The sequence below is a fragment of the Corvus moneduloides genome, chromosome 18 (assembly GCF_009650955.1).
Source record: "Corvus moneduloides isolate bCorMon1 chromosome 18, bCorMon1.pri, whole genome shotgun sequence".
NCBI lineage: Eukaryota > Metazoa > Chordata > Aves > Passeriformes > Corvidae > Corvus > Corvus moneduloides.
Window position 1 is genome coordinate 14691162 of NC_045493.1, and position 22090 is coordinate 14713251.

Genomic DNA, 22090 nt, shown 5'->3' on the forward strand with positions numbered 1-22090 from the left:
TTATTCTTAGAAGTGTCATTTTGGATAAATGGGTTCGAGATTAATGCTGTATTTTTTTTTTTTTTTTTTTGAGATCTTTACAGAAAATGAAGTTTCCAACCTTTGTTAAAAAACACAGAGAGAAAAAAGGATTATGTTGTCCTTTTCACCAAAATAGTTAGCGTTACTGGATGATGCAAGTTCCTTTTTTTTGTGGTGTATTCTGCAGGAGTAATGGGGAAAGTCAGGAAATTGAACCTGCCTTCTACTGTAGTCTAGTGATGTGTGAAATCTTACCCATTCATTCACAGCATCCTTTGCTCCAATAAGCTTTGCGATCAAGGCCAAAGAAAACGACCTTCTTCCTTTGGAGAAAAACCGTGTTAAATTAGATGATGACAGTGATGAGGAGGAAGAGGAGGGAAAGGAAGGCCAAGAGAATGCTAACAGTGCATCAAACCATACTCCAGCAGTTACCACTCCTTGTACTGCTCCTGAAGAGAAAAAGCCTCAACTTACACAGGAGGAGTTGGAAGCTAAACAAGGTATTCCATGTGGCGCTGAAAACAAAATGAGTCTCTCACGCGGACTGCAAAACTGCCATGTGTGACATTTTAGGTGTTTTGAATCTGTGTCATGTTAACAGGAATCAGAATTCTCTTCCCACAATTTCCTCCTTATTTTTAAGAATGAAATCTTCATTGGTTGCTGAGACTAAATCAAATTTACAACACACTGGAGTGGTTGAGTGCTTTGTCCTAGTGCCTGATCTTTCTGAATTTTATATTGGTTTTCCATTACAACCTTCTAGTAAAGCACTGACTTTGTAGTTTCCAGATTGCATTAACAAAGCCCAGCAAAGACATACCTGTTTCTCGTTTTCTTCAGAGAACAGTGAATTGCTTCAAGCTATTTTTCATTTATATAGCACTCCCATATAGACTAATATTGCCTTCTTCATGTTTTGTTGCTCTTATAATGCAATGCCATTAAATCTTTGTATGGGTTTTTCCTGTTCTGTGTTAATGTGCGTAAGGGCAGAAGGGCATGCTGTGTGAATTTGAATGGAATGATGTTTTGAAAGAATCCAGTTCACCCATTCCTCCCCAAGGCTGTTTGACAGCAGAGTGTGCTTATTAAAGTGGATATTCTGTCAGTATTTACTAAGCTTAAAAACTTAGTACTTCTCGCAATTATGAGTATGCTACAGGAATTAATTTTTCATTTTCAAATGGTGGTTTTTTGCTTTTAAGTAGTAGTTCCTTTGTAAACTGCAGCAGCACAAAGTATGCTGCAGTGTTACATATCTAAAGCAAATATGAAATATTTTGTATGATAATAAAAATGAAGTGTAAAACACACTTAGAAGAAGCTGTGTGTTGAAAAACCTCTGCAACTGAACAAAAAAATCCAGCTGTTTTGTGCATATACAGAACACAAAAATGGAAGTGTTAGAAGAAAAACATTACACAAAGGAGCTGTTAGGTGCATAGTTAAATCAATTGGCTTATTCTTTCCATGTAATCACATACACACAACAAAATCTGTTGGTTGTAGCAATGATGAAACAGTTTCTGAAAATTTCTGGAGCAGGTCTTTCTATAAACGTATTAACATATATTTAAGTAGGGCTGGAAACTGTGAAGATCAGATCGGTGGAAAGAGCAAACTGGAGAGTTTGCATCACTTTAAGACTTACAAGAAAAAGCTTCTGAGTTTACGAAGCTACTTTCTTTAGGTAGCTTTTATAAATAGAAAAGGACAAGTATCCTGAATAATCAGGATTGGATTTTCTTGTCATTTTAAGTTAGAAGTTTTTACTTCACCTCTACTACTTTACATCAAGCAAATGATATTTCTATGAATTAAGATGCTTGGAATGTCTTAATTTCAAGCAGATATGTCCTTATAGTGTCATCGAATGGCTGTATTGGAAAGGCTTGAGAATGGCTGGAGGGGCTGTTTGCTGGTTTGTGGTGACGGGATGTGTGTTTGTTTTAAGGAAGCCTGAGTTCCCAAGCATGGCTCACTCTAAACGCTTAATTGTCTTTCTTAGCAAAGCAGAAACTAGAGGATAGATTAGCAGCTGCAGCAAGGGAGAAGCTTGCACAGGCCTCCAAGGAATCAAAGGAGAAGCAGCTACAAGCAGAGCGCAAGAGGAAAGCTGCCTTGTTCTTGCAGACCTTGAAAAACCCTCTAGTGGAGGCAGAGACTGAGAAAATTGAAGAGAATTCCTTCAGTAGTGAGGTAAGGAAGAAATAAATTTCTCTTTCCCATAAAACTGGCAGGAAACTTACCTCTAGAATGTGAATCTGACAGTGTGTTATGAACTTGACCGAAGAGATAGAAGCTTTTCTAAATGGGGAGAAATTTGAATTTTAAACACTGTTAATCTTTTTCCATCATCTTACATATGTCTCTCATCTGTCATTAAAGAACTGGTAGAGAAGTATGCTGCACAATTCCTAGGTCAGTTAGGCAGGTAGAGAAAGGAAAAAGAGCTTCCATGTTTTAACTCTGTACTAGTGATCCAAGTGTTGGAATGCTCGCCTTGCAAGAGTATTGGGATGACTTACTTAAGTTGTGATACTTACTTATTTGATGTGTATATTGATGGTTTTGCTGTACATTACAAATACAGATTTTGTTGGGAAGTAGACCCTCCGTTTCCTGGGTTTGGAATTATTTTGCTTCCAGAAAAGCCAGTAAAATCACTCTTGGTCGCACTACTCAAGCAAAACATCATCTCTGGATACTAATGGAAAATTTTAGATGTTGATTGTGACACAGACTGGTTACAAGAAAGAGTGACATGGCTTTCCATTGTTTTCTTTCCCTCAGAAAGAATTCCAGTACCTAGCAAGTATTTCATTGCCCAGTTCTCAATTTTTCTGAATAAATTGTGGTTTAACCCTCAAAACACTTTCAAGAGAACAGTTGAAAGAGACATACCTGCAGTTTAGGTGATCCATATCATCAGAGAGAAGCAGATATGTGAATTAAGTGTGGTCACATCCCAAAAGAGATCCTGTTTGGGTTTCTCATTGCTACTGCCAACAAATTTTCCCTGACGCAAGTGTTCAGTACTTCTTTTCAGTTATATGTTGAAAAGTGAATGCAAAGAGACAATGACAATGCAAAACTCCCCACATTTGCAGTTCTGCTCTTTTTCTCAAGGGAATTTGTCAAGGACACAGGTATTCCTAAGCTAAGGTTCTTTTGATATTTTTCTTTAAGAGAATGCCTGAAATAACCAGTGACAGCTGACTCTTGCAGAAGAGCAGATGAATGTTCTCACTTAGATCTGAACTTACTGAAGTTCTAAGCTGAACTTGCTAATGAAGTTCTCAACAAAAAACCACGCCCTATCCCACTTCTCAGTAAACTGATTTTCTAGAAACTTCTTTTTCTTCCACAGAAGTACAGTTTCAGAGAAGGAATCTATTTTTTCTTACACAAAGAATTCCAGTGTATTTGAGAAAGTAGCCAGTTTCACTGTTTCTTACCAATAGAAGTGGTTTGGAGGTGCTTTCATTATTAAAGGGTTTATTTAGAATTTCAGGTGTATATTTAAATGTTTTCTGATGTGGCCTTCCTTATTAAAAATAAAATTGGCTATTGTATTGGAAGTGCTTATACTGTTTCGATGAACAGTCAAAAATGCCATAATGTCTTTGGAAGTAGTATTCCTGCTAAGTGTGGTTTGCTTAGTGACACACTTACGTAGATATATGCATATAGACTTTTGCAGATAAAAGCTTATTTTGAGACATGAATGTTTCTCAAGCTGCTGTTCCATTTGCCATATTCGAAAAAGTGTCCATTTCCATTCATTCCAAATAATCTGTCTGCCTTTTTCTCTTCTTGCCTTCTTTGGCTATTTGTAACAGCCCATTTGAGTCAAGAAATTGTATTGGAGAAAGATGAGTGAAATCATATTGCAGATTTGTTAACCTCTGTTTTATATACCCTGAGAACCCAGTATGGTGCATTATGATGTCTAAATCAGCTTGTAAATAAATATGTAGCACTGGTTTGTTTTTTTAAGCTTTTTCAGTCATGCTTCAGGAACAAAAAGATGCATTTAAAAACACTGATTGCAAAAGTAACAGGAGATAACTACAATGGCTGTAATAAAAAGAAAGTATGTTAAAAATTTGAGAGAGAAAGATACGTAATTTTGGTTTTGTAGTTTGGTCAATGGAACTAATTGGGGTAATTAAATCAGAAAACTAATCAGAAAACAAAGAAAAAAATTAAATATTTGTGTCCACCAAAAATGTCACTAAATGTATTTCATCTCTTGTTTTGGAGGTAGGAGCATCCAATGAGGAGCCCAGGAAACAAAGACTGATATGCACTGGTCAGAGTTAATGTAGTGGCATGCTTTTTGTAGCTTAAAATGTGTCTCAAAAATGGAGTAATGACTGAGTTGTATAGTAAAGCATGAAGAGGAGTTGAGAATATCTATGGGAGATGCATAATTTCCATTACATTGCCCCAGCCTAATAAGTGTATAAAAACTAGTAATGCTATTTATGTGTACATATAGTGTACGTTTGTGCTGAAAACCTGTTTATCACAATGTGCAGAAATATATTAAATGCACAAAGCTTTTGTGACCTCTGTCAGATTTTCCTGATAACCTTGTATTTCTTGAAAAGATCACTGGTACTGATTGTACATTACATCTTTGAATGAAATCGATTCTGCTAACTGCAGGTAAAGGACAGTCAATACCACAGAACAGAACACTTCTAAGCTGTTTTGGCTTCAGCTGAATCTTAAAAATAGTCAGTTCTGAGTTTTCTATAGCCGAATTACTTCTTTTATATGGCTTCCTATTTTTCTTTAAAGTGAAATCAAGCAAGAGAAACAAAAGGCTGAAAAATCTTGAGCAGTGAAGCAGGACAGCTTTTCACAAATGGCTCCTTAGCATTCTTGCATGCATTAGAACAGACCAGTTATGCATAATATTTCAAACCAGTAATAATTCTCAAACCAGTACTAGAAAGCATGGAGCTTATCTCAGTTTCCAAAACTGATTAGCTTCCAGCGATGCTGTGGCCAGTGAAGTCTGTGCCCTTGTTCAGGACGTGAATAAACAGTAACTGGATGATGTTTCGCTTCTTGTGTTTACATTTATAATTCGTATAGACTTTTGGTACACATAGAGTTTATATAGACTCTTTGGCACATCTATCAGTGTCACTGAGGGGAAGTCGCCTTCATTCTGCAATGAATGTAGGTTCCTTGTCCTGTAACAGCAGACAGCTTGTAGTTTAACAACTGCAGTTCTTCTATGCTGAGCTGGAATATGCCAGGCTATATGGAGTGCTTCATTGAACTGCCTTTTTTACTTGAAAACTATTAAATAAAATAAGGTGTTTCATGATCTGAAATGCAAATCTCATTCCAAAATAATTTAAATTAATTCAAAATTTTAAAAATAAGATTATATATCCTTGGTAGTGAGGCTTGGCATGGATTATTCTGCAAATGTCATATTTTACTCTGTGTCAGAAATGTTTTAGTGGTGACAGTGCTTTGATAGGCATGTGAAAGCCAGGTGGTTATACCCAAACTGTTACCTGTGTACACCTTAGTATCTGATTTAAATGAGAAGAGAAATCCACAGTCATTGTGTTGCAAAACCAGACAAGCACATGGTTTGAAAGTGATGCTGTTTTAATGGCTTGTCCCAAATGTCATGTGTTACGTCTCTGAATATAAAGATTCTGTGGCACAAAGCAAAACTTTCCTTCTTTTGGCTCTTTCATCTTCCCAGGTTTTGAAGCCCTATTTTATCATTTGTTTCTGTAGATGGCTTGTCCTTATGTTTGTCCTATATGTAACAGTTATTTTTTCCTTGTGGAAAGTAGTCTGTTTACAAGTGAAATAGAAGTGTGCCATGTTTTAAAAATGAGATGCTCCTCTAGTTTTGTCAAGCATAACAGGGTTATCAACAGCTGTGGATAGTGTATGTCTTTCACATTGCTATATTTTATCCTACTTTTTTAGCAATGGACTGTAGATATTCCTGCGTGCCTCTTTGGAATAACAATGTACAACATCATTTTATGTTTGCACATTTTCTTTGTTAATTTTTGAGCAAAATATAATTGTCTAATCAAAACCATCCAGTAAGTATTTGAAGAAAAAGATTCTTTAGAATATTTCAGAGCCATTCACTTCTTTCTTTACTTTTTTTTCAGACTATAGGTATCTACATCTTCTGGTTAGCATGGGAGAGGGGGTTGGGTTTGCTTGTAAATCTATCTGTCCTTTTGAAAAAGCAAGATAAAGGAAAAACATAAATGTCACATACTAATGTGGCATTTGGGGAGTGGATAACTTGCTGGCATTTGGAACTTTTTTTTATTGCAATAACCCTACTAACAAAAACTACATCAGAGTTGTAGTTCCTTATAGCATAAATACTTTAGTCTTTTTTTAACGGGGGGGAAAAAGCTAAATATTTATAAATAAAACTGCCATTTTAATTAAGATAGGTGAGGAGGTAAGAGTGTTTATGCATTGATTTTTAGTCTTCAAAGCGTTCAAAACAAAAAGGCATATTGATCCACACAGCAAACAGATTCACAGCCACTGATTTCTTTGCAGTTGGCCTGTCAAAATTTTGTCTGTTTTTGAAGACCATACCGTGGTCAGTGCACTGTTAATAGCTGTTAGTGCAGCAGAGTAACCCAGATGAAACTGTTGAGTCTTTGTGTTCCTATAGAACAAATTCTGTAGGAACTTAACTCCGTAGGAAACACTTTTATCTCTTCAAATTAATATTTTGGGCCAGTTTATTAATACTAGGACTGTCAAACTGCTAAATAGAAGTAACTGCTTGCTTTGTTCCACAGAGCAATGAATACAAAAATAATACAGTTCCATTGCTGGTAGACAGTTGCTTATTAATTCTCAGCCAGGCAATACTTCACCATAAACTTTGGTGAACCTCTAGTAAAAAAGATACAGTGGTAGAAAAGAATCTGAAGTATTTTTGGATTTTAGTGAAGTAATAGAATTGTTGATTAACTCTTTACAGTTCTGACATTGTTCACTCTTTGCAGTTTTGATCTAACATAGGATTCCAATTGCTGTAAAAGAAATATTAGCTGTTTGTAATATTATTGATAGTGTCTTTTGCCAGTTGATTTTGTTTGAGCCAGACACAGTGCTTGTGTTTTGCTCTGTTGCAGTAAGCACATTTTGGTTCATTTCTAATTTTGGCTTTGTGTATTGATTAAGTAGGGTAACCCCAGAAATAAATAATGTGTGTTCTGGGCTTATGAATATTGGAAATATGCAAATGACTTATATGAACCAAAGTACTCATTTCTGTTCTCATATAGCTATAAATTCTCCCTATTTGCAGAGCTCTTTCCTAATCCTTTCCTGCTAAACAAGAGTTGTTGAACCATGTTTTGGCATTACTTTTGTCAGATTTGCTTCAGTCATGCAAATAAAATGCTGAAGAACAACTCTGCCAGTGAATTTGTCTGACACTAGCATTTAGTAAAGGCCAAAAAATTGTGCTGTTACCCAAAACGGACAAAGAAGTGAGATTCAGTGAATGCTATCTGAATGTTTGCAGTTTAACTTCTTAGAAGAGCTCTCCGACAATGTAAATCTCTCATCCCTTGAGATGCATAATAAAATTCATCAGGTAACAGATTTGTTTCCATGCTTTCCAAAACTGTTCTACTGGTCTGCATATTGGCAGAGCCTGATCAGTTGAAGCAGAGTGCTTTGTAATCTCCCAGTTCTGTGCTTACTGTTATTTTTTTTTAATTATTCTTTTCTGCATTCATGCCTCCAATTTCAGTTCCCATTACCTTATTTTCCAAGACAGTTTATTTCTTTCCAAATAGTTATACACCTAGAAATTTTATTTGTGGCCTAGCAATTTGCTGGCTGCTGTCACTGAGCTCTGTATTCTGCTCCGGTGGTGAGTCAAGTCATTTTGCTGGTGCTGTTTTTCATGAAGGCAACTAGAGTTGCCACTGAGGGAAGCAGTCCATTTGTTCAGGCTATTGTCATAAGGACATGACATCTGTCACCAGAGCACCTGGGCACAGTGGTGGATGGGTGGGTGGCTTCTCCCTGTGTGTTACCTGTTGTATTTCACTGAGGAACCTGCTTATTTCACCGGGGGGTAGATAAAGTTACTTCAGTATGGCTCTGCAGATATAATTCATCAGTAGCTTGAAGCAGTGGTGTTTGAATCCACCAGCCAGCCAGCCTGCATCTGTGTTTCCCAGCAATCTGGACAGCGCTGTCACTCCTTAGTGTCAGCTTGCTGAAAGTCAAGGAGAGCCCAGTGTCAGCAGTGGATGGTTTTGGTGGAAACATAGTTGGGCTTAGCATTGTGTGGTTCTTCATTCAGGTGGCTGAGATAAATGTGTCATTCATTTATTAACTTCCTTCTTGGCAGTCATAGGGGAGCTTGTGTTTTATGTGGCCAAATGAACCCGAGCACTGAAAACCATTGGGTTTTTCTCCCCTCTCTTGTTTTCCTCTTAACACTACTTTTTGCCTACAGCTTTTTCGTTTCAAGCTATGAGAGGTGACTACTTCAAGGCAGACTGGGATATTTCATATTCAGTAGAGTTCAAAGCAAAGGCTCAGGTACTGTATAAAGAGATGAATAATGTTGTCAAAGGAATGAAAGTCAACTCTGGTGGCCTCTTAGGAAACCGGAGATGAGGAGTCTGTGAGGCGTCTGCAGTTACTCACGTGGAGTTTGTGAAATTGGAAATAGGCCTCTGGTAAACCAGTCACTCAAATGATCATGCCATACAATGTTTATAATCTTTGAAGCAAGCTACTTTAGTACTGCTTTGTTGCTGGTTTTCTGAATATTGTGATAGCAGTTATCAGTTAAAGCATGAAAAAGTGTCACGTCTCTAACTTGAAGCAGAGCTACCTTTTTGATTATTCAAATGTGGTCAGTTACTGTCTTTATGTATTCATGGTAGGAGAAGGGTAAAAAGAAAGGAAAAGATCACCTGTTTCTAATTTGGTTATTTCAGGTTTTAATGTATTACTTTTTATTCCAGTCATGGTAAGTATCCTTGCAGCAAACAGTGAAAGCGTCAGACCAGGTGGAGCAGAAATTATGACAGGGAAACTGATTTCTCCAGTTGCCTTGAAATGGCAGCTGGGGGAATGACAGGCTTTGAAATGAGGAGCATATCTGTAGTGCCTGGCTTGAATTGTTCTAAACAAGGCTTTGAGCAGAATTCTCTGGGGTTCAAGCTGATAATTTGAAAATGTTGTGGTATGATTTTGCTTCACCTCCTGCAGCTGGAATTACTCACTGAACATTAAATGTGCATGGACCTGTTCTGTCTTTGAGATTAATAATGTTTGTGATCATCCCAATCCTTTACATTTAAGACATTTATTTTGCAAAGTTCGGGCATGATTTCTATCAGCACTGCTTCATTTTGCTGTTTTTCTTGAAGTTGTCATCCAAACAGCACAGTTCATGGAGGAAAGTGACACTAAAACTTAGCTTTGAATGCCGGTAGTTCCTGATTGTATTTCCAGGTTTGTCCTGTTCTAAGTAAAACATGGGACTAGACTAAAAGATACCTGATAGTACCCATTTTTTTAGAACACGTTTCTTCTAAAAACTAAAGATGAAAACTTCAGAACTGTATCCTGGTTAAGCTGACAGTCTTAGTGTGCATATACCAACTTGAATATGTATCTTTGGGGAACTGTACAGGCCTCCATTAAATTCAGCTGGATGCATGTGTTTGAAGATGTCAGCCTTACTTCTGCACACTTTGCATAATCCCAATGCAACACAACTAACTTAGGAAACTGAACACTGTTCTTTTTTTATCTTTGCTTTCAGAGTGTCAGTAGTATACCATGTCCTGTGACTGCAGTCAGAACTTTACCCACCTTAGAAGTTAAGCAAGCAGAAAGGCCTTCAAGCAGAAGCAGAGATCCTCCTAGGGATGAAGAAAAGGAAAAGAAAAGAAAAAAGCACAAGAAAAGATCTCGGTCAAGATCTCGATCACCATTCAAGTATCATTCATCATCTAAATCCAGGTCTAGATCACATTCAAAAGCAAAACACTCACTTCCCACTGCCTATAGGACTGTCAGGCATTCAAGGTGGGTTTGGAAACCAAATATTCTTTAGAGTTCTGTATGGGTTAACACTTAAAACATCTTTGCACTTCTTCCATTACATAGGTGTTTTTATACACCTTGCTAAGGTTACAGTCACCTTGAAGGCGGTATGTGGCACATACACATCAAATGTGGCAGGTATTTTGAAAATCATTTTAGTGAAATAATCATTAATTTCTAATTACATAGTGCAAAACTTTTACCAGTAAATTTTTCATGATGCTCTGTGAAATATCTGGTGGTAATATGTAGGAATGTGATGATAAGAGAGCTTGCTGATAAATCTGTGGCTGTTACTGGAGCAAAGTAACTTAGACAATATTCAGATAAGAAATAGAGATGGAGAACTGGGTGGTTGAGCAGCAAAGCTCAGAAGAAAACAAAGCAGTTGGGTGGCAAGTGAAAAAATATGATGGATGAATTTCAGGAGAGATATGACAGGAATCCAAGAAGGGTGAAAACAGAGTTGAAAGAGAGAGAGACCACAGAAGAATGTAGCCCAGTGCTGTTAACTCTGTACTTAATCATTAATAAGATTAAATACGCTATGCTAATTATCCAGGTATAAGGTGCTGTATATTGTGGTTTATTGATACTGTTAATTCTTTCAAAGATATTTGGGTCTCAGCACCTTCAAAGTTTACTGTCTGTAAAATTTGTCATATCTGAATGCCCTGCCACAGTGCACTTACTGTGGTCAGTAGGAAGGGCTATGAGGGTACGTTCTGTGGATCAGGCTACAGGTACTTAAGTTGCTTGTAGTTCAAGCAAATTTTGCATGTAAATACTGCCACAGCTGTATAAGTATGCAATGCATGTGAAACCATACGCTACTTCCTCTTTGTGTCTCTGCTTATAGCTCAAGAGTGAAAAAAGCTTCTAGCCCCTGGCGACACTGTGCCAAAACTTCTTTTCATTTTCTTGTGCTTTTTTTATTTAATGAAGTGTGTTAACTACTACACTAATAGGAGTGTTAATACGTTACAACTTACTACTTTATACGTGATTTTTGAGTTTAAGAACAATACTTCGCTGCAGAAATCTCTGCTATTCAGAGATGCCAGGAATTAAGTGAGCATAACTTGGACTGAAACGATCAGTCTGACATGCTGCTTATTTGACGACCTTTGACAATAAGTTGTCATGACATGCTGTGTTGTAAGGCACATTCCAAAATACTGTGTGCCGTTCCTTTTCTGTGCTTACCAGCATTTAAAGGGAATGATGTTGAATGAAGCTTTCCTTGCTTAAGAATTGAATGCAGGTCTTCTCAGAGTTAAGCATATCTTGGGGAAAAGCCTCCTCAGGTGAATCACTGAACATTTCAACTCCCTGTCAAGATGTATCTTCACTTGAACCAGCCATATCACTTCATCCAAGCTATGCTGCATGTATTTATCCACACTTGTACTGATACATGGCAGAACCAAGGAGAAACATCAGAGTAATGCTAAGAAAAAAATTAAGCGTCCTCTGTGGTACTTAAGGACAAAGAATCGTTCGAGAAGGCCCTTAGCAATACTTGGGTATGCTGCTCAATAGCATAAAGATAATCCTGCATCCTGAGTTTGCAGCAGGCAGTAACAAGATTAATGAGAGCTTGCAAGTTCAATTTGGTGTATACTGAGATATGTCTTTAATGACTTCAGGGAGAGCAGTTAATCTGGTCCTTTATAGCGGCTTGAATACTTGTACCAATCAACAGGTCTGCATTTGGTTCTGCCAATGAAAAAACAACAGTCTACTGAGGTTTACCAGGTACAAGGTGGAGAGTGTCATTGTGTTTTTGATAGGGTTTTGATTATTTTGTTTTGTGGGGGTTTTTTTGTTGGTTTTTTTTTTTGGTGGCCACAGTTCAGCTGATGAAAAAATCACACAAAAGTCATCAAGAATAGGTAATCTACAGGAGCTAATCTGTGTTTGCTGTCTTGAATTTGCCTCCTGGCACAAATCAAAGGACAGGCACGTAATAGCATGAAAATCATGAATCACCACAACACCTGATTAAATCTGGTTAGATATTTTCTTGATGAGCTGTTGAATTCTAAAACCTCAGAAGTCCAATAAGCTTGATGCTGGCTGACTGAGTTTTAAAATCATGCAGAAAAACAGCACCAGATTTTGCACTGAAAACCTTTTGCATGTTTTAACTTCACAAAATCCAGAGCTGAACAGGAAAGGCCTTGTACAAGAAATGGTGATGATTGAAGGCATGCTTTATTGAAGGTGTTTGCTATGCCTTAACATACTGTATTTCCAAAATTAGAGCTCTTGCTACTGAAACAGAAAAATTGTAGAATAATCAAAAGCAGGAGGCTGATTCATAACCCTGTCAGATACTGATTTCTTTTGAATCTCAAATGCTTAGGCAAAAATAGTGCCTTGTCTTAGTAATTGCCAAAAAAAAGCAGGTGTTGTTGCCTAGGTAGAAGATATTACTGGGGTTTGTCTTTCTTTTTTTTAAATTTGTTTTTATTTTTAGTGTTCTTTCAGATAACATTATTTCAGTGCATTGTGTTGCTTCATTCAAAGCTTGGCATGTTTCACATCTCTTTGCTCATCAGTTTTCCCTAGAACAGGATTCTTCAGCTTCACCTAGAACGGTGTTTTATTCATAGCTTCCCAAAGCACTGGATATTACAGCTTCCAGCTGAAAGAACAGTTATGTAAAGAGCCATACCCTCCTGGAATGAAGTGTAAACTGTTTCTGGATGTTAATGTGTTCATCTTGTATTAAGTGGATGGCACTTAGAGACAGTCATTACTGTGTGGACAGGGATGCTAAATTCCTTTGGAACAAGCCTATTTTGAGTATCTGTGCACTATTTGAATTTCCTGGTCTAATTGTGTATTATTGCCTTATCTTAATCTGTTCAAAATCACCTTTATCATATAACTTATTGTGATAAGTTAATGGGAAATAAAACGTGGGAAGTGTAGGTAAACACCGAAATTTGCAGTTACATTCTTTGCTCTTTATTCAAGGGATGTTCAGGATACTTTGCAAGCTCTTCCTTTTTGGTTTGTCATCTTATTCTTTTTTTCCAAAATGAATATTATGCTTAGAATTCCTGTGGGTGAACTTCACAGTATATTTCTTTGTGTACCACTTTACATCACTTGCTTATCATTTATTTTTGCAGGTTTAGAGACTCTGCTGTGTTTAAGAATAGTCTTTAGTGATGAGATACAATTTTGATACTGTTGCATTTTTTATACTTTCTTATGCATCTTCAGCAGTAATAAAGTTGAAAAATTCTGTTCCAGTAACATGAAGTTGATTCAAAGCATGTTTTGCCTATCCATTTCTCTGGTTAACAACCGAACCTATTTTACAGAAACAAATTTAAAAAATCATAGCTATATAGAGAGCCCAGATAATATTGGTTTAATTGTGGCATGTGGTGGGCTAACAGCAATTCTCTGTATAAATGCATGTTATTTTCTGGAACAAAATTAGTCCTATAAAGCTCCTGGTATCATACAATTTTAATTCTAGACCAACATGACAGATTAAACAAGTCATGTACACAGTAAACTGTGTCCCAAAGTTCTGTAAGGTACTGCAGAACAGACCTGTCAGTTCCAAAGAGATAATTAGTTATTACAGATTAGTACTTGATATCAAAGATGAGGCACATTTATTAAATCTGGCTTGGAAAACAAAGTTTTTAGTATCTTAGAGTCACATGTAGTAAATGCTGAATTTCTGATTTTATTTCCCATTGGCTTCAAAGCACCACCATTAAAGAATTAGGTCTGAGCTGTTTCTGGCAGTGGTGCTGGGTGTTGTACCTGGGGTGGGCAGTGGGCTCTTCCAGGTCACATGTGTGACTGTAAACAACAGTGATGTTCACCTCAATCTCTGTTTCCTACCCACAGATATATCTACTGGTTTGTGAGTGTGAGAGGAGGGGAAGGGAAGCAGAGGCACTTGTTACATACCAAATGATTTAGTGATTTGATTGGGTGAACTTTGGATGTTCATTTTGAACTAGAGATGGAAAGTGTGACCTTCTTTTCAGTACTGCTGTTTTACTGTACTGTTCAGTAGTAGAGTAGTACTAAGGCACATAATATATCCAGTTAATTAATTATTAGCAGTAATTAATGGTATATTTTATTAACAGGTTACTTTGCAATAAGTTTGGATAGGGAGCACCTGTGTGGGAGTTTGTGTGAGATTTTTTCCCCCGTATTAGGAATTTAGTAGACTTGGAAGTAGCTGTTCTTTGTTAAAAAAGATTGTTAGGGGGTGGGGGTTTTTTCTCCTCCAAAAGTGATTTTCTTATTGCTGAGGCAGTGTCTAGTCACGTAATTTTAATTCCACTTGTGTAGTGAGACATGCCAAGCTTCATAACCCTTTGAACTTTTGGGACCCTTCTAAGCATAAGTCATAAAGGAATAAAGTGCCTTCTGGAATTACAGTCTAATGAAACTAATAATTTATATATTGCAGTAAAACTGATTAGCTGTTTTTTAATTGTTTGAAGCAAATGGCCAAAGTTCTTAATATTTGGTGATTGGAAGAATGCTTTAGAACCACCAATGTCAGTTCATAAAAATGAAGCTAATGTCTTTTTCTTTCTGATTGTTTGGACTTTTTTTTAGGCTGGTTCATACAGGTGTGTTTCACTAAGGTTTAGCTTTTGGTTAAGGGACTAAGCCTTTTCAGGTTTCTAGTTAATACCAAAACTAGGATATTTTAGTCTGAATGTGAAGTGTGTGCCTCCATATCACAGACTCACAGCGTCCACAGCAACACTGAGCATAGAGCCGAGTCTGAGCAGCTCATCAGTGGCAGCAGAAACAGAGCGGGAAAATTATCAGGCAGCCTGGGCAATGAAAAGATTTGACTGCTGGAGCTCTTTTGAGGGAAATCCTGGTAAAATATCAAGGTGTCTGACTGAACCCAAGTTTTATAATCTTCTGGGTTTTTTCCTTTCTTTCAGTCCTTCTGAATGGCCTGGTAAAGATCAGATTTTTAAGTGTCAAAGCAGTTAATTTGCAACAGTTACCTGCCATTGTGACCATTTCTTTTCAGTTGTGCTTTTATGTTGTAGGTGTAACAGAAATGGCTCAGGATTTTGTGTGTGTGTATGTATTACCTATATTGTGTGAATCTGAAGATCTCTGATCTTAACTGGGCATGCTTTCTATTTACCCTTCTTGATCTCCTTCTCACTTTTCTAGGAGAAATATTTCAAGTCAAAATGCTAGTGCCAAACACCACTGATAATGGGTTGTTGGTCATTTACACTGGTGAAAATATTGGCTGTGCTAGGATTATTCTGCAGCATCCAGGATATTTCCCGGACTTGTCAATGTTAGATAGGCACTGCAAACAAGAACATGTATTTATCTCTCTGAGGCAGCAGTTCTAAAAACACACCACTAATTTGGGAATACAAGGTCGGGCCTGCCAATCCTAGGCTTCAAGCCAAACTGGATTTCTGCATACCAATGTTAGTAAACTATGTTGCCACAAAAGGTGGCTGGACTAAAAGAAAACTTTTCCATCAGCTAATACAGAAGTTGTACAGTAACAGACAAGACCAAAAAATAATTCTTTTTTTAGCCTCCTGTTGGGAGTGACAAGCAATGGATAACTTCATCTCAAATGTCTTGGATAAGCAAGAAATTTTTACATAGCTGACAAGTCTTGGAGCCTAAATGCACCATGTTGGTATAAAACAGGTGTTTGGAAGATGGTGTATTTGCATTTGGTGAAGCACAATTCCACTGAAGTAAAAGTTTTGAAATAAGTAGCAGAAAGCAAACTTTTGAATGTTTTTTCTCTGCTCAGGTCACGATCAAGGTCACCCCGGAGAAGGGCTCACACACCAGAACGACGGAGAGATGAAAGAAGCGTTCCCACGGCGTATCGCATCAGCAATAGTCCTGGGAACAGCAGGAAGCGGCCCCGCTCCAAGTAAGGGCTCCTGGTCCTGGATGACAGGGTCCTGGCATCTTAACAGACTGATGTCTTGTAGACTCCTTAGCTAGAACTTAACTTTTGTATGTTCTGGAGATTTATTTTGATAGAAAAATACTTTTGCAGAGAAAAAAAAAAAAATAATGGAAGCACTTGTTCTTCCCTGTTCTTGCATATGCTTGAACACCGGTTGTCCAGTCAAATTGGTGAATGTTAATACACTGCTGTCTGCTGGCCATGAGAGTTCAGATTTCACTTGGAGTTTTGTATTTCCCTCTTGTTGGGTCATTTCCTCATGCTGCGCTTGTGCAAGCTGTGTGACCTCTGCACAGGTCATAGCACAACTGTGATGTCAAATTTCTTGACATCACATCATACCTGTATAAATAAGGGCAACTCTGATTTAGCAAACAGTTATTTTGCAGTTATTTTACTGGCGGACTAGAATGTGAAGTAGGAATCGAGGTGTCATTTTGAGAGTACCCTGCATATAGTCCCTCTTAAACTATTATAATCAAAATGGCATTTAGTCTTCAGCTTCTTTCTCTGTATGTCTTGTGGAATAGGAAACAAAGAGTTCACTTTGAGCTTCATTAAAAAAATTCTACTGTTTCTTATGACAACTTTCCATCTCTTGATAGCCTGTAATTAATTGATGTGTGGTAGGTGTAATTGAGAACTTCTTAAGTATACTTCAGCTGATTTAGTTTTTAACATTCACCAAATGAAGATAATAGAGGCTCCTGTGGAATTCATGCGAATTTGGTTTAGCAGAAAAGATGTGGAAGCTTAAAATGTTTGTTTTCCTATAAACACACAAAAGAATCTATTTTCACAGCCCTGTGCTGTTTTTAATGCTGTGTTGGTGCGTCTGCTGCTTGACCATTCAGCATTTTAAACTATAAATTAGTTTTAGAATTGTGCCACTCCAAGTTGTAAATTATAAGGGCAATTGTGAAACAAACTACATTCCTCTGTGAATAATATTACTTATATAAGTCAAAATTTTAAACTTCTGTTAGGCCTCAAACAGGAAACCAGAACATGACACAATAACATATGGCAGTAAGTACAGAAGATGTAGACTGAAGAAAGAGTATTGTAGGTAAACACAGAAAAGGATATTTTGCAGCACTGATTGCAGAATTAAATCAAAAACTGTTGCAGCCCTGATATGTTAAATTTTCAAGTAAAAATGTGATGGTCCAGTTTCCATGCTCAATTATGGAAAAGATTCTTCATCATTCAGCTGTTCTGTTTGTTCATCGTAATCTGAGATGAAAAACACTGAAAAAGTTTACTGTAGAATACTTTTCTTGCATGACAAATGTTTGCCAAGATTTTCAAGATTTAAATATGAAATCTGTTCGCAGCTTGGTTACATGATGATGTTTTAAGAAACCAAGCAATTAAATTACATAGCTAGCCAAGGAACAACTGACTTTGTCACTGATGGTTTTGTGTAGTCATGAAAATATTGGAGGCTGTGGGGTTTTTTGTCTGCCACTTAATCATTATTCGTGCAAGTAAAGTGTAAGGAGGTTTTTGCAATTTTAAGGTTTGAATGTTAAATTCTATATCTAAAACTGTGGGGTAAATTCTAAGCATCACAGCTGTACGCTATTTATATGGGAATTCAATGTGTTCTAGCATAGCACCTTTTAAAGTAGGAAATTCCCATGAAAAATCAAAGGAATGAATAATGTGATATTTGAAAGGTGGCTTAAAGTTCTAGTGTTTTAAGATGTTCTAGAAGCTTCAACAGCATTCTTCTGAATAGACTTCTAGCAGTGCATACTAGAGAGAGATGCCTACAGTGAGGTATTGCCTAACTAATTGAGGCATCACTCTAGTTATTCTAATTATAGTAATATCAATACTAGTATGTAAATCATACAGACATACATTCATAACCAGGTAAAAAGTTTTGATAGTTCCATCTTTAATATATTACTAATTGAATTCTCTTTGAGCTTAATATTGCCTATGAGGCATCTATTATCAGGAGCCAGTAGTTGCCTAATGTAATATATTAAAAAGAGCTTTTGAGAAAGTATTTTGTACAACCATAAAAGTGCAGTATTGGGTAAGACTAATGCTTGCTGAATGCAAGAGAAACATCCTGTGGAAGAGGGTACATAAGCTTTCAGAAGTGTGAAAAGTAACTTCAGCTTAGCTAGTGTAATATTGTTTTAAATATTCTTCAATAAAATACTTTCTTCTCACAGAAGTCCCCATGAAAAGAAGAAGAAGAGGCGGTCTAGATCACGTACTAAATCCAGAGCTAGGTCTCCCTCACCATCCATGTCACCAGGCAAACCATCCACACACAAAAATTCTGTACATTCAACTAGCATCTCTCCTGTGGAGAGCAGGGAATCCAGCCAGGAACGCTCCAGGTACCGCGCTCTGTTACTGTCATACTGCAGTGCTGCTGTCTGTTGACTCTGAGGGTATCTGTGACCAGATTTGTGGGGTGAGGAGCTCTGTGTTGTGTGCAATGTGTGCTTATCAAAAGTACAAGTCACTGGGAATACAGCACTACCTGCATCAGTGTGATGAAGGTGTTGGGTCTCTGTTGCTTTCTGGAGTAAACATCTCAACCTACTCTTACAGGAAAACTGGTGCAGAAAATTCTGCAACCTATTTCTAAGTTGGAGTTTGGAAGCTTTCATGAAATGGGATAACTCTTTGAAATAGGACTTTATTAGAGTGGTTTGAATTGTAATGTGTGTCAAGATTCATTATTAAATTAATTCTACAGAATATAGAACAATTCTGTTAAAAATTCTCAGGGTGCTGTTCAGATTTGTCTGAGCAGTTGTACAAGTGATTTTTCTGACCCTGTCTTACCTCCTCTAGTTGACTGAGAGAACTGTTAACTAACATATGAGAGACGTGTACAATAAAACCCAAATCAAGATGGTGAGTGAAATGCATTTTCAAAACTTTTACTGTAAATTTCTAATTTTATTTTTTAGGGGAGTTTCTCAGGAAAAAGATGGCCAAATCTCTTCAGCAATTGTGTCGTCAGTGCAGAGTAAAATCACTCAGGTACAAATAGGCAAATTAAGAGTATGTTGCCTTATTAACTATGTCCAGCATACTGTTTTCTTCTCTTACCACCTTGGGCAATTCTGAACTTCGCATGTGATGTAGAGACATGTTTTTTGTCTTTTTTAGTTTGTTTACTTATGGGAAAAACAATTTTGCTTCTCTAGGTGCTGTCCTTTCAATTTTAATCAAGCCTCTAAAGACCAAGCTAAATTCATTAGGCAGCACTGTATCCACTGTAAAGATGTTAAAGTCCACATTATGCTGCAATACGCCCCTATCAACATCCCATCGTACCATGTTGAGCTCTTAACAAGTTTCATGGAAAAAAAGAAATATTTAACTTTTTTCAATTGAATATGCCATCTTTAAAGGAAAAACTGTCTTAATTGTGCTTTGAAAAGCTTACAGTAGAAAATCAGAGTTGCTTTTTATATTCTGATGTTTTTTCAATGGATGGGTTATTCTTTCAAGAAATAAATATTATTCAAAGATTTAGTTTAGATTTAGATTTGAATCTGCTATGGAAGTAGTGGTAGTTGGGAATTAATACTAGTGGTCTAGTACCTTATGTACAGTATTTCATCCATTTCTTATGAGAAACCCTAAACAAGATTATTCAGGAAAAATAGCAAGTATAGGCAGCAGAGAAAGAAAAAGGAGTGTTAATGCCACAGCACTTCTTAGGCTGCCAAAAAAATGCATGGGAATTCCTGGTATGAGAAATGAGATACAAACTACAGTGTGGTCTTCAAAGGAGAGTGAACATCCCAGTCTTTAAAAACATAAACCCTTCACAGGTTATTGGTTTGTGCATTTTTGGGTTAAATGTTGCTTATGGCATAGCATTTCCTGGTTTAATATTAGACTGCTTGCTTGAAGTGCTGCTGTAAGAGAAGGAATGATTACTGTGTCAAAATACCTTTCTTGGTTGCTATTTGCAAATGGTAAAAAATAGGAATGAAACTTACCTGCATCTGCAAGATATTTCCCAACACAGATTAGTTTAGCATCTCTTTTTCTTTTAAGGGCTCCAAAAAATGGAGTTTACCTAATTATTAGATTGTTGTGCTGCCATTGTACTGGCTGACCCTAACCAAGTCAGTATCTTTTCTCATTCAGATCCTTCAATCTGTAAAGCGGAAGGAATAATGATGCTAAATTCCTCTCTAACGTGTTTTGAGAACTTCAGATGCAAAATGCTTTAAAAGAACTAAGGAATTTATTTGTATTGCATTTGTGAACAGATGTTTAAGTAACTCTGATTCATTACTGATACGCACTTTTTATTTTGTCATCATTTTTTGCAACCCAGTTATTCAATGCTGTTTACATGAAATTTCATTTCTTTTTGTAATACTGTTCCAACTGCATGCTCAGACAAGACCGAGAGTCTGTTTGGTTTCACAGTCACTCTGTCATAGGAGAAAATGCCTCTGCTGTGTAAATTTTTGGTTCAGATTTACAAAGCAAGCAAAAAACCCTTTCTGTTTTAAAGCAATTGTTACATTCTTTTCTTTCTCCCGTTTCTTTCTCCCGTTTCTTTCTCCCTTTTCAACCTCCGGTGGTTAGTAATTGTATGTTCATTACAGGGTTTCTTTGAAGATATAGTCATAGTTTTTTTCCATTTCAATTGATGTGATTTCTGTGCTTTGTTGTATAGAAACTGCTTGAAATATTTATGCAGAGCACTTTGTTGCATTGTGGTAAAACCAGACTTCAGTTGCTGCCATAGGAACTTTCTCCAAATTATTTGGCTCATTTAGCCTAGGAACTAAACATTTGATGGTCATGAATCGAAGAATCCAGCGTGAATGGAGCACACACTAACCCTTTCATGCAGGTTTTTGCAGTCATGTGTTTTAGCTCTATTCAACGCTCAGACATGTCTGATAATTTTCCTTTTATTTTCTACAGGATCTTATGGCCAAAGTGAGAGCAATGCTTGCAGCTTCCAAAAACATCCAAACCAGTGCCTCCTGAGACCTCTTGGAACTGGCCATCAAGAAATGGTGTGAAAAGAACAATTGGAAAAAAACTGCCTCATCTCAAATGTACAGCTGAGCTTGGCTCTCTTGGTTCACAACTCGCCTAATTTACCAGAACTCAAGAAGCTAAAACCTATCTTTCTGTACAGAAGCATCTCCTTAAAATTTCATTAAATTTTTTCAGCCAGAATATCTTTGGAAAGATTTTGGGTTTTGTAAATTGATTTTTTTGACTAATTCTTCAGTAACATTTTATGATCAGCAAGTCTGTATGTGTATATTTGTAAATACTATGTTTCTGTGAAAAGTATTACACAATAATAAAGAAGGAAACATCTTTCATTAGCTAGAGGTTTTGTGGAGTCCTTCATTGTTTGCAGTTGGGTTTTGTTACAAATTAATTTTTTTTGTTTGTTATTTTTTGCATTTTAATTTGACAATTGTCTTGCCTACTGACTGCCTTAAGCTGAGACATTTTATTTCTCTTCCGTCATGCACAGGATGATCTCAGAAGAATGCTTGTTTACTTGGATGTCGGTAGTAGACAGTTTTTGAACAAGGGGTGTAATTTTCTATCCATGAGTTAGAAAGATCTCGGACCCTCCATGCGAGGAGTTGACCCTTGGAAGTCAATAACTAATGGTCAGTAGCCCCATTGTCTTAATGTACCTTGTTCTCTCTACTTAGGTACAGAAAAGAGGATATTTTTGGACACTGATCAGGCATCCTGTACAGAAATCCAGCATTTTTCTGATTTAACATCTTTCATACAGTGGAAAAAGATATTTACTAATTTATGTTTCACTGACATAGACCTATCAAATTTTTTCAGAAAGTTTGTGGCCTCAGTAAAATTGCATATTTGTTTATTGTGCGATCTTTGTTCTACACTGAGACAATTTAATGTTTTAATTTAAATGCTCTTAAAATGAGTATAAAAAATGTGTGGATTTTTACCAAAGCCGGCTTTAAC

General features: G+C 36.9%; 1 protein-coding gene across 4 annotated transcripts in view; it reads left to right on the forward strand.

Moving 5' to 3' along the window:
• Nucleotides 1-21466, forward strand: part of SFSWAP (splicing factor SWAP) — a 38587-nt gene extending 17121 nt beyond the window's left edge. For 3 of the 4 annotated variants that reach the window (XM_032127560.1, XM_032127561.1, XM_032127562.1), the window contains 7 exons: nt 291-524; nt 2036-2226; nt 9857-10122; nt 15947-16072; nt 18304-18474; nt 19057-19129; nt 21047-21466. In XM_032127560.1, the coding sequence (XP_031983451.1) occupies nt 291-524; nt 2036-2226; nt 9857-10122; nt 15947-16072; nt 18304-18474; nt 19057-19129; nt 21047-21112 (1127 nt within the window). In that variant the 3' untranslated portion in view covers nt 21113-21466. Of the gene's footprint in view, nt 1-290; nt 525-2035; nt 2227-9856; nt 10123-14882; nt 15039-15946; nt 16073-18303; nt 18475-19056; nt 19130-21046 lie in introns of all 4 variants that reach the window. The other variant, XM_032127563.1, reaches the window with a different exon arrangement.
• Nucleotides 21467-22090: the final 624 nt, after the last annotated feature.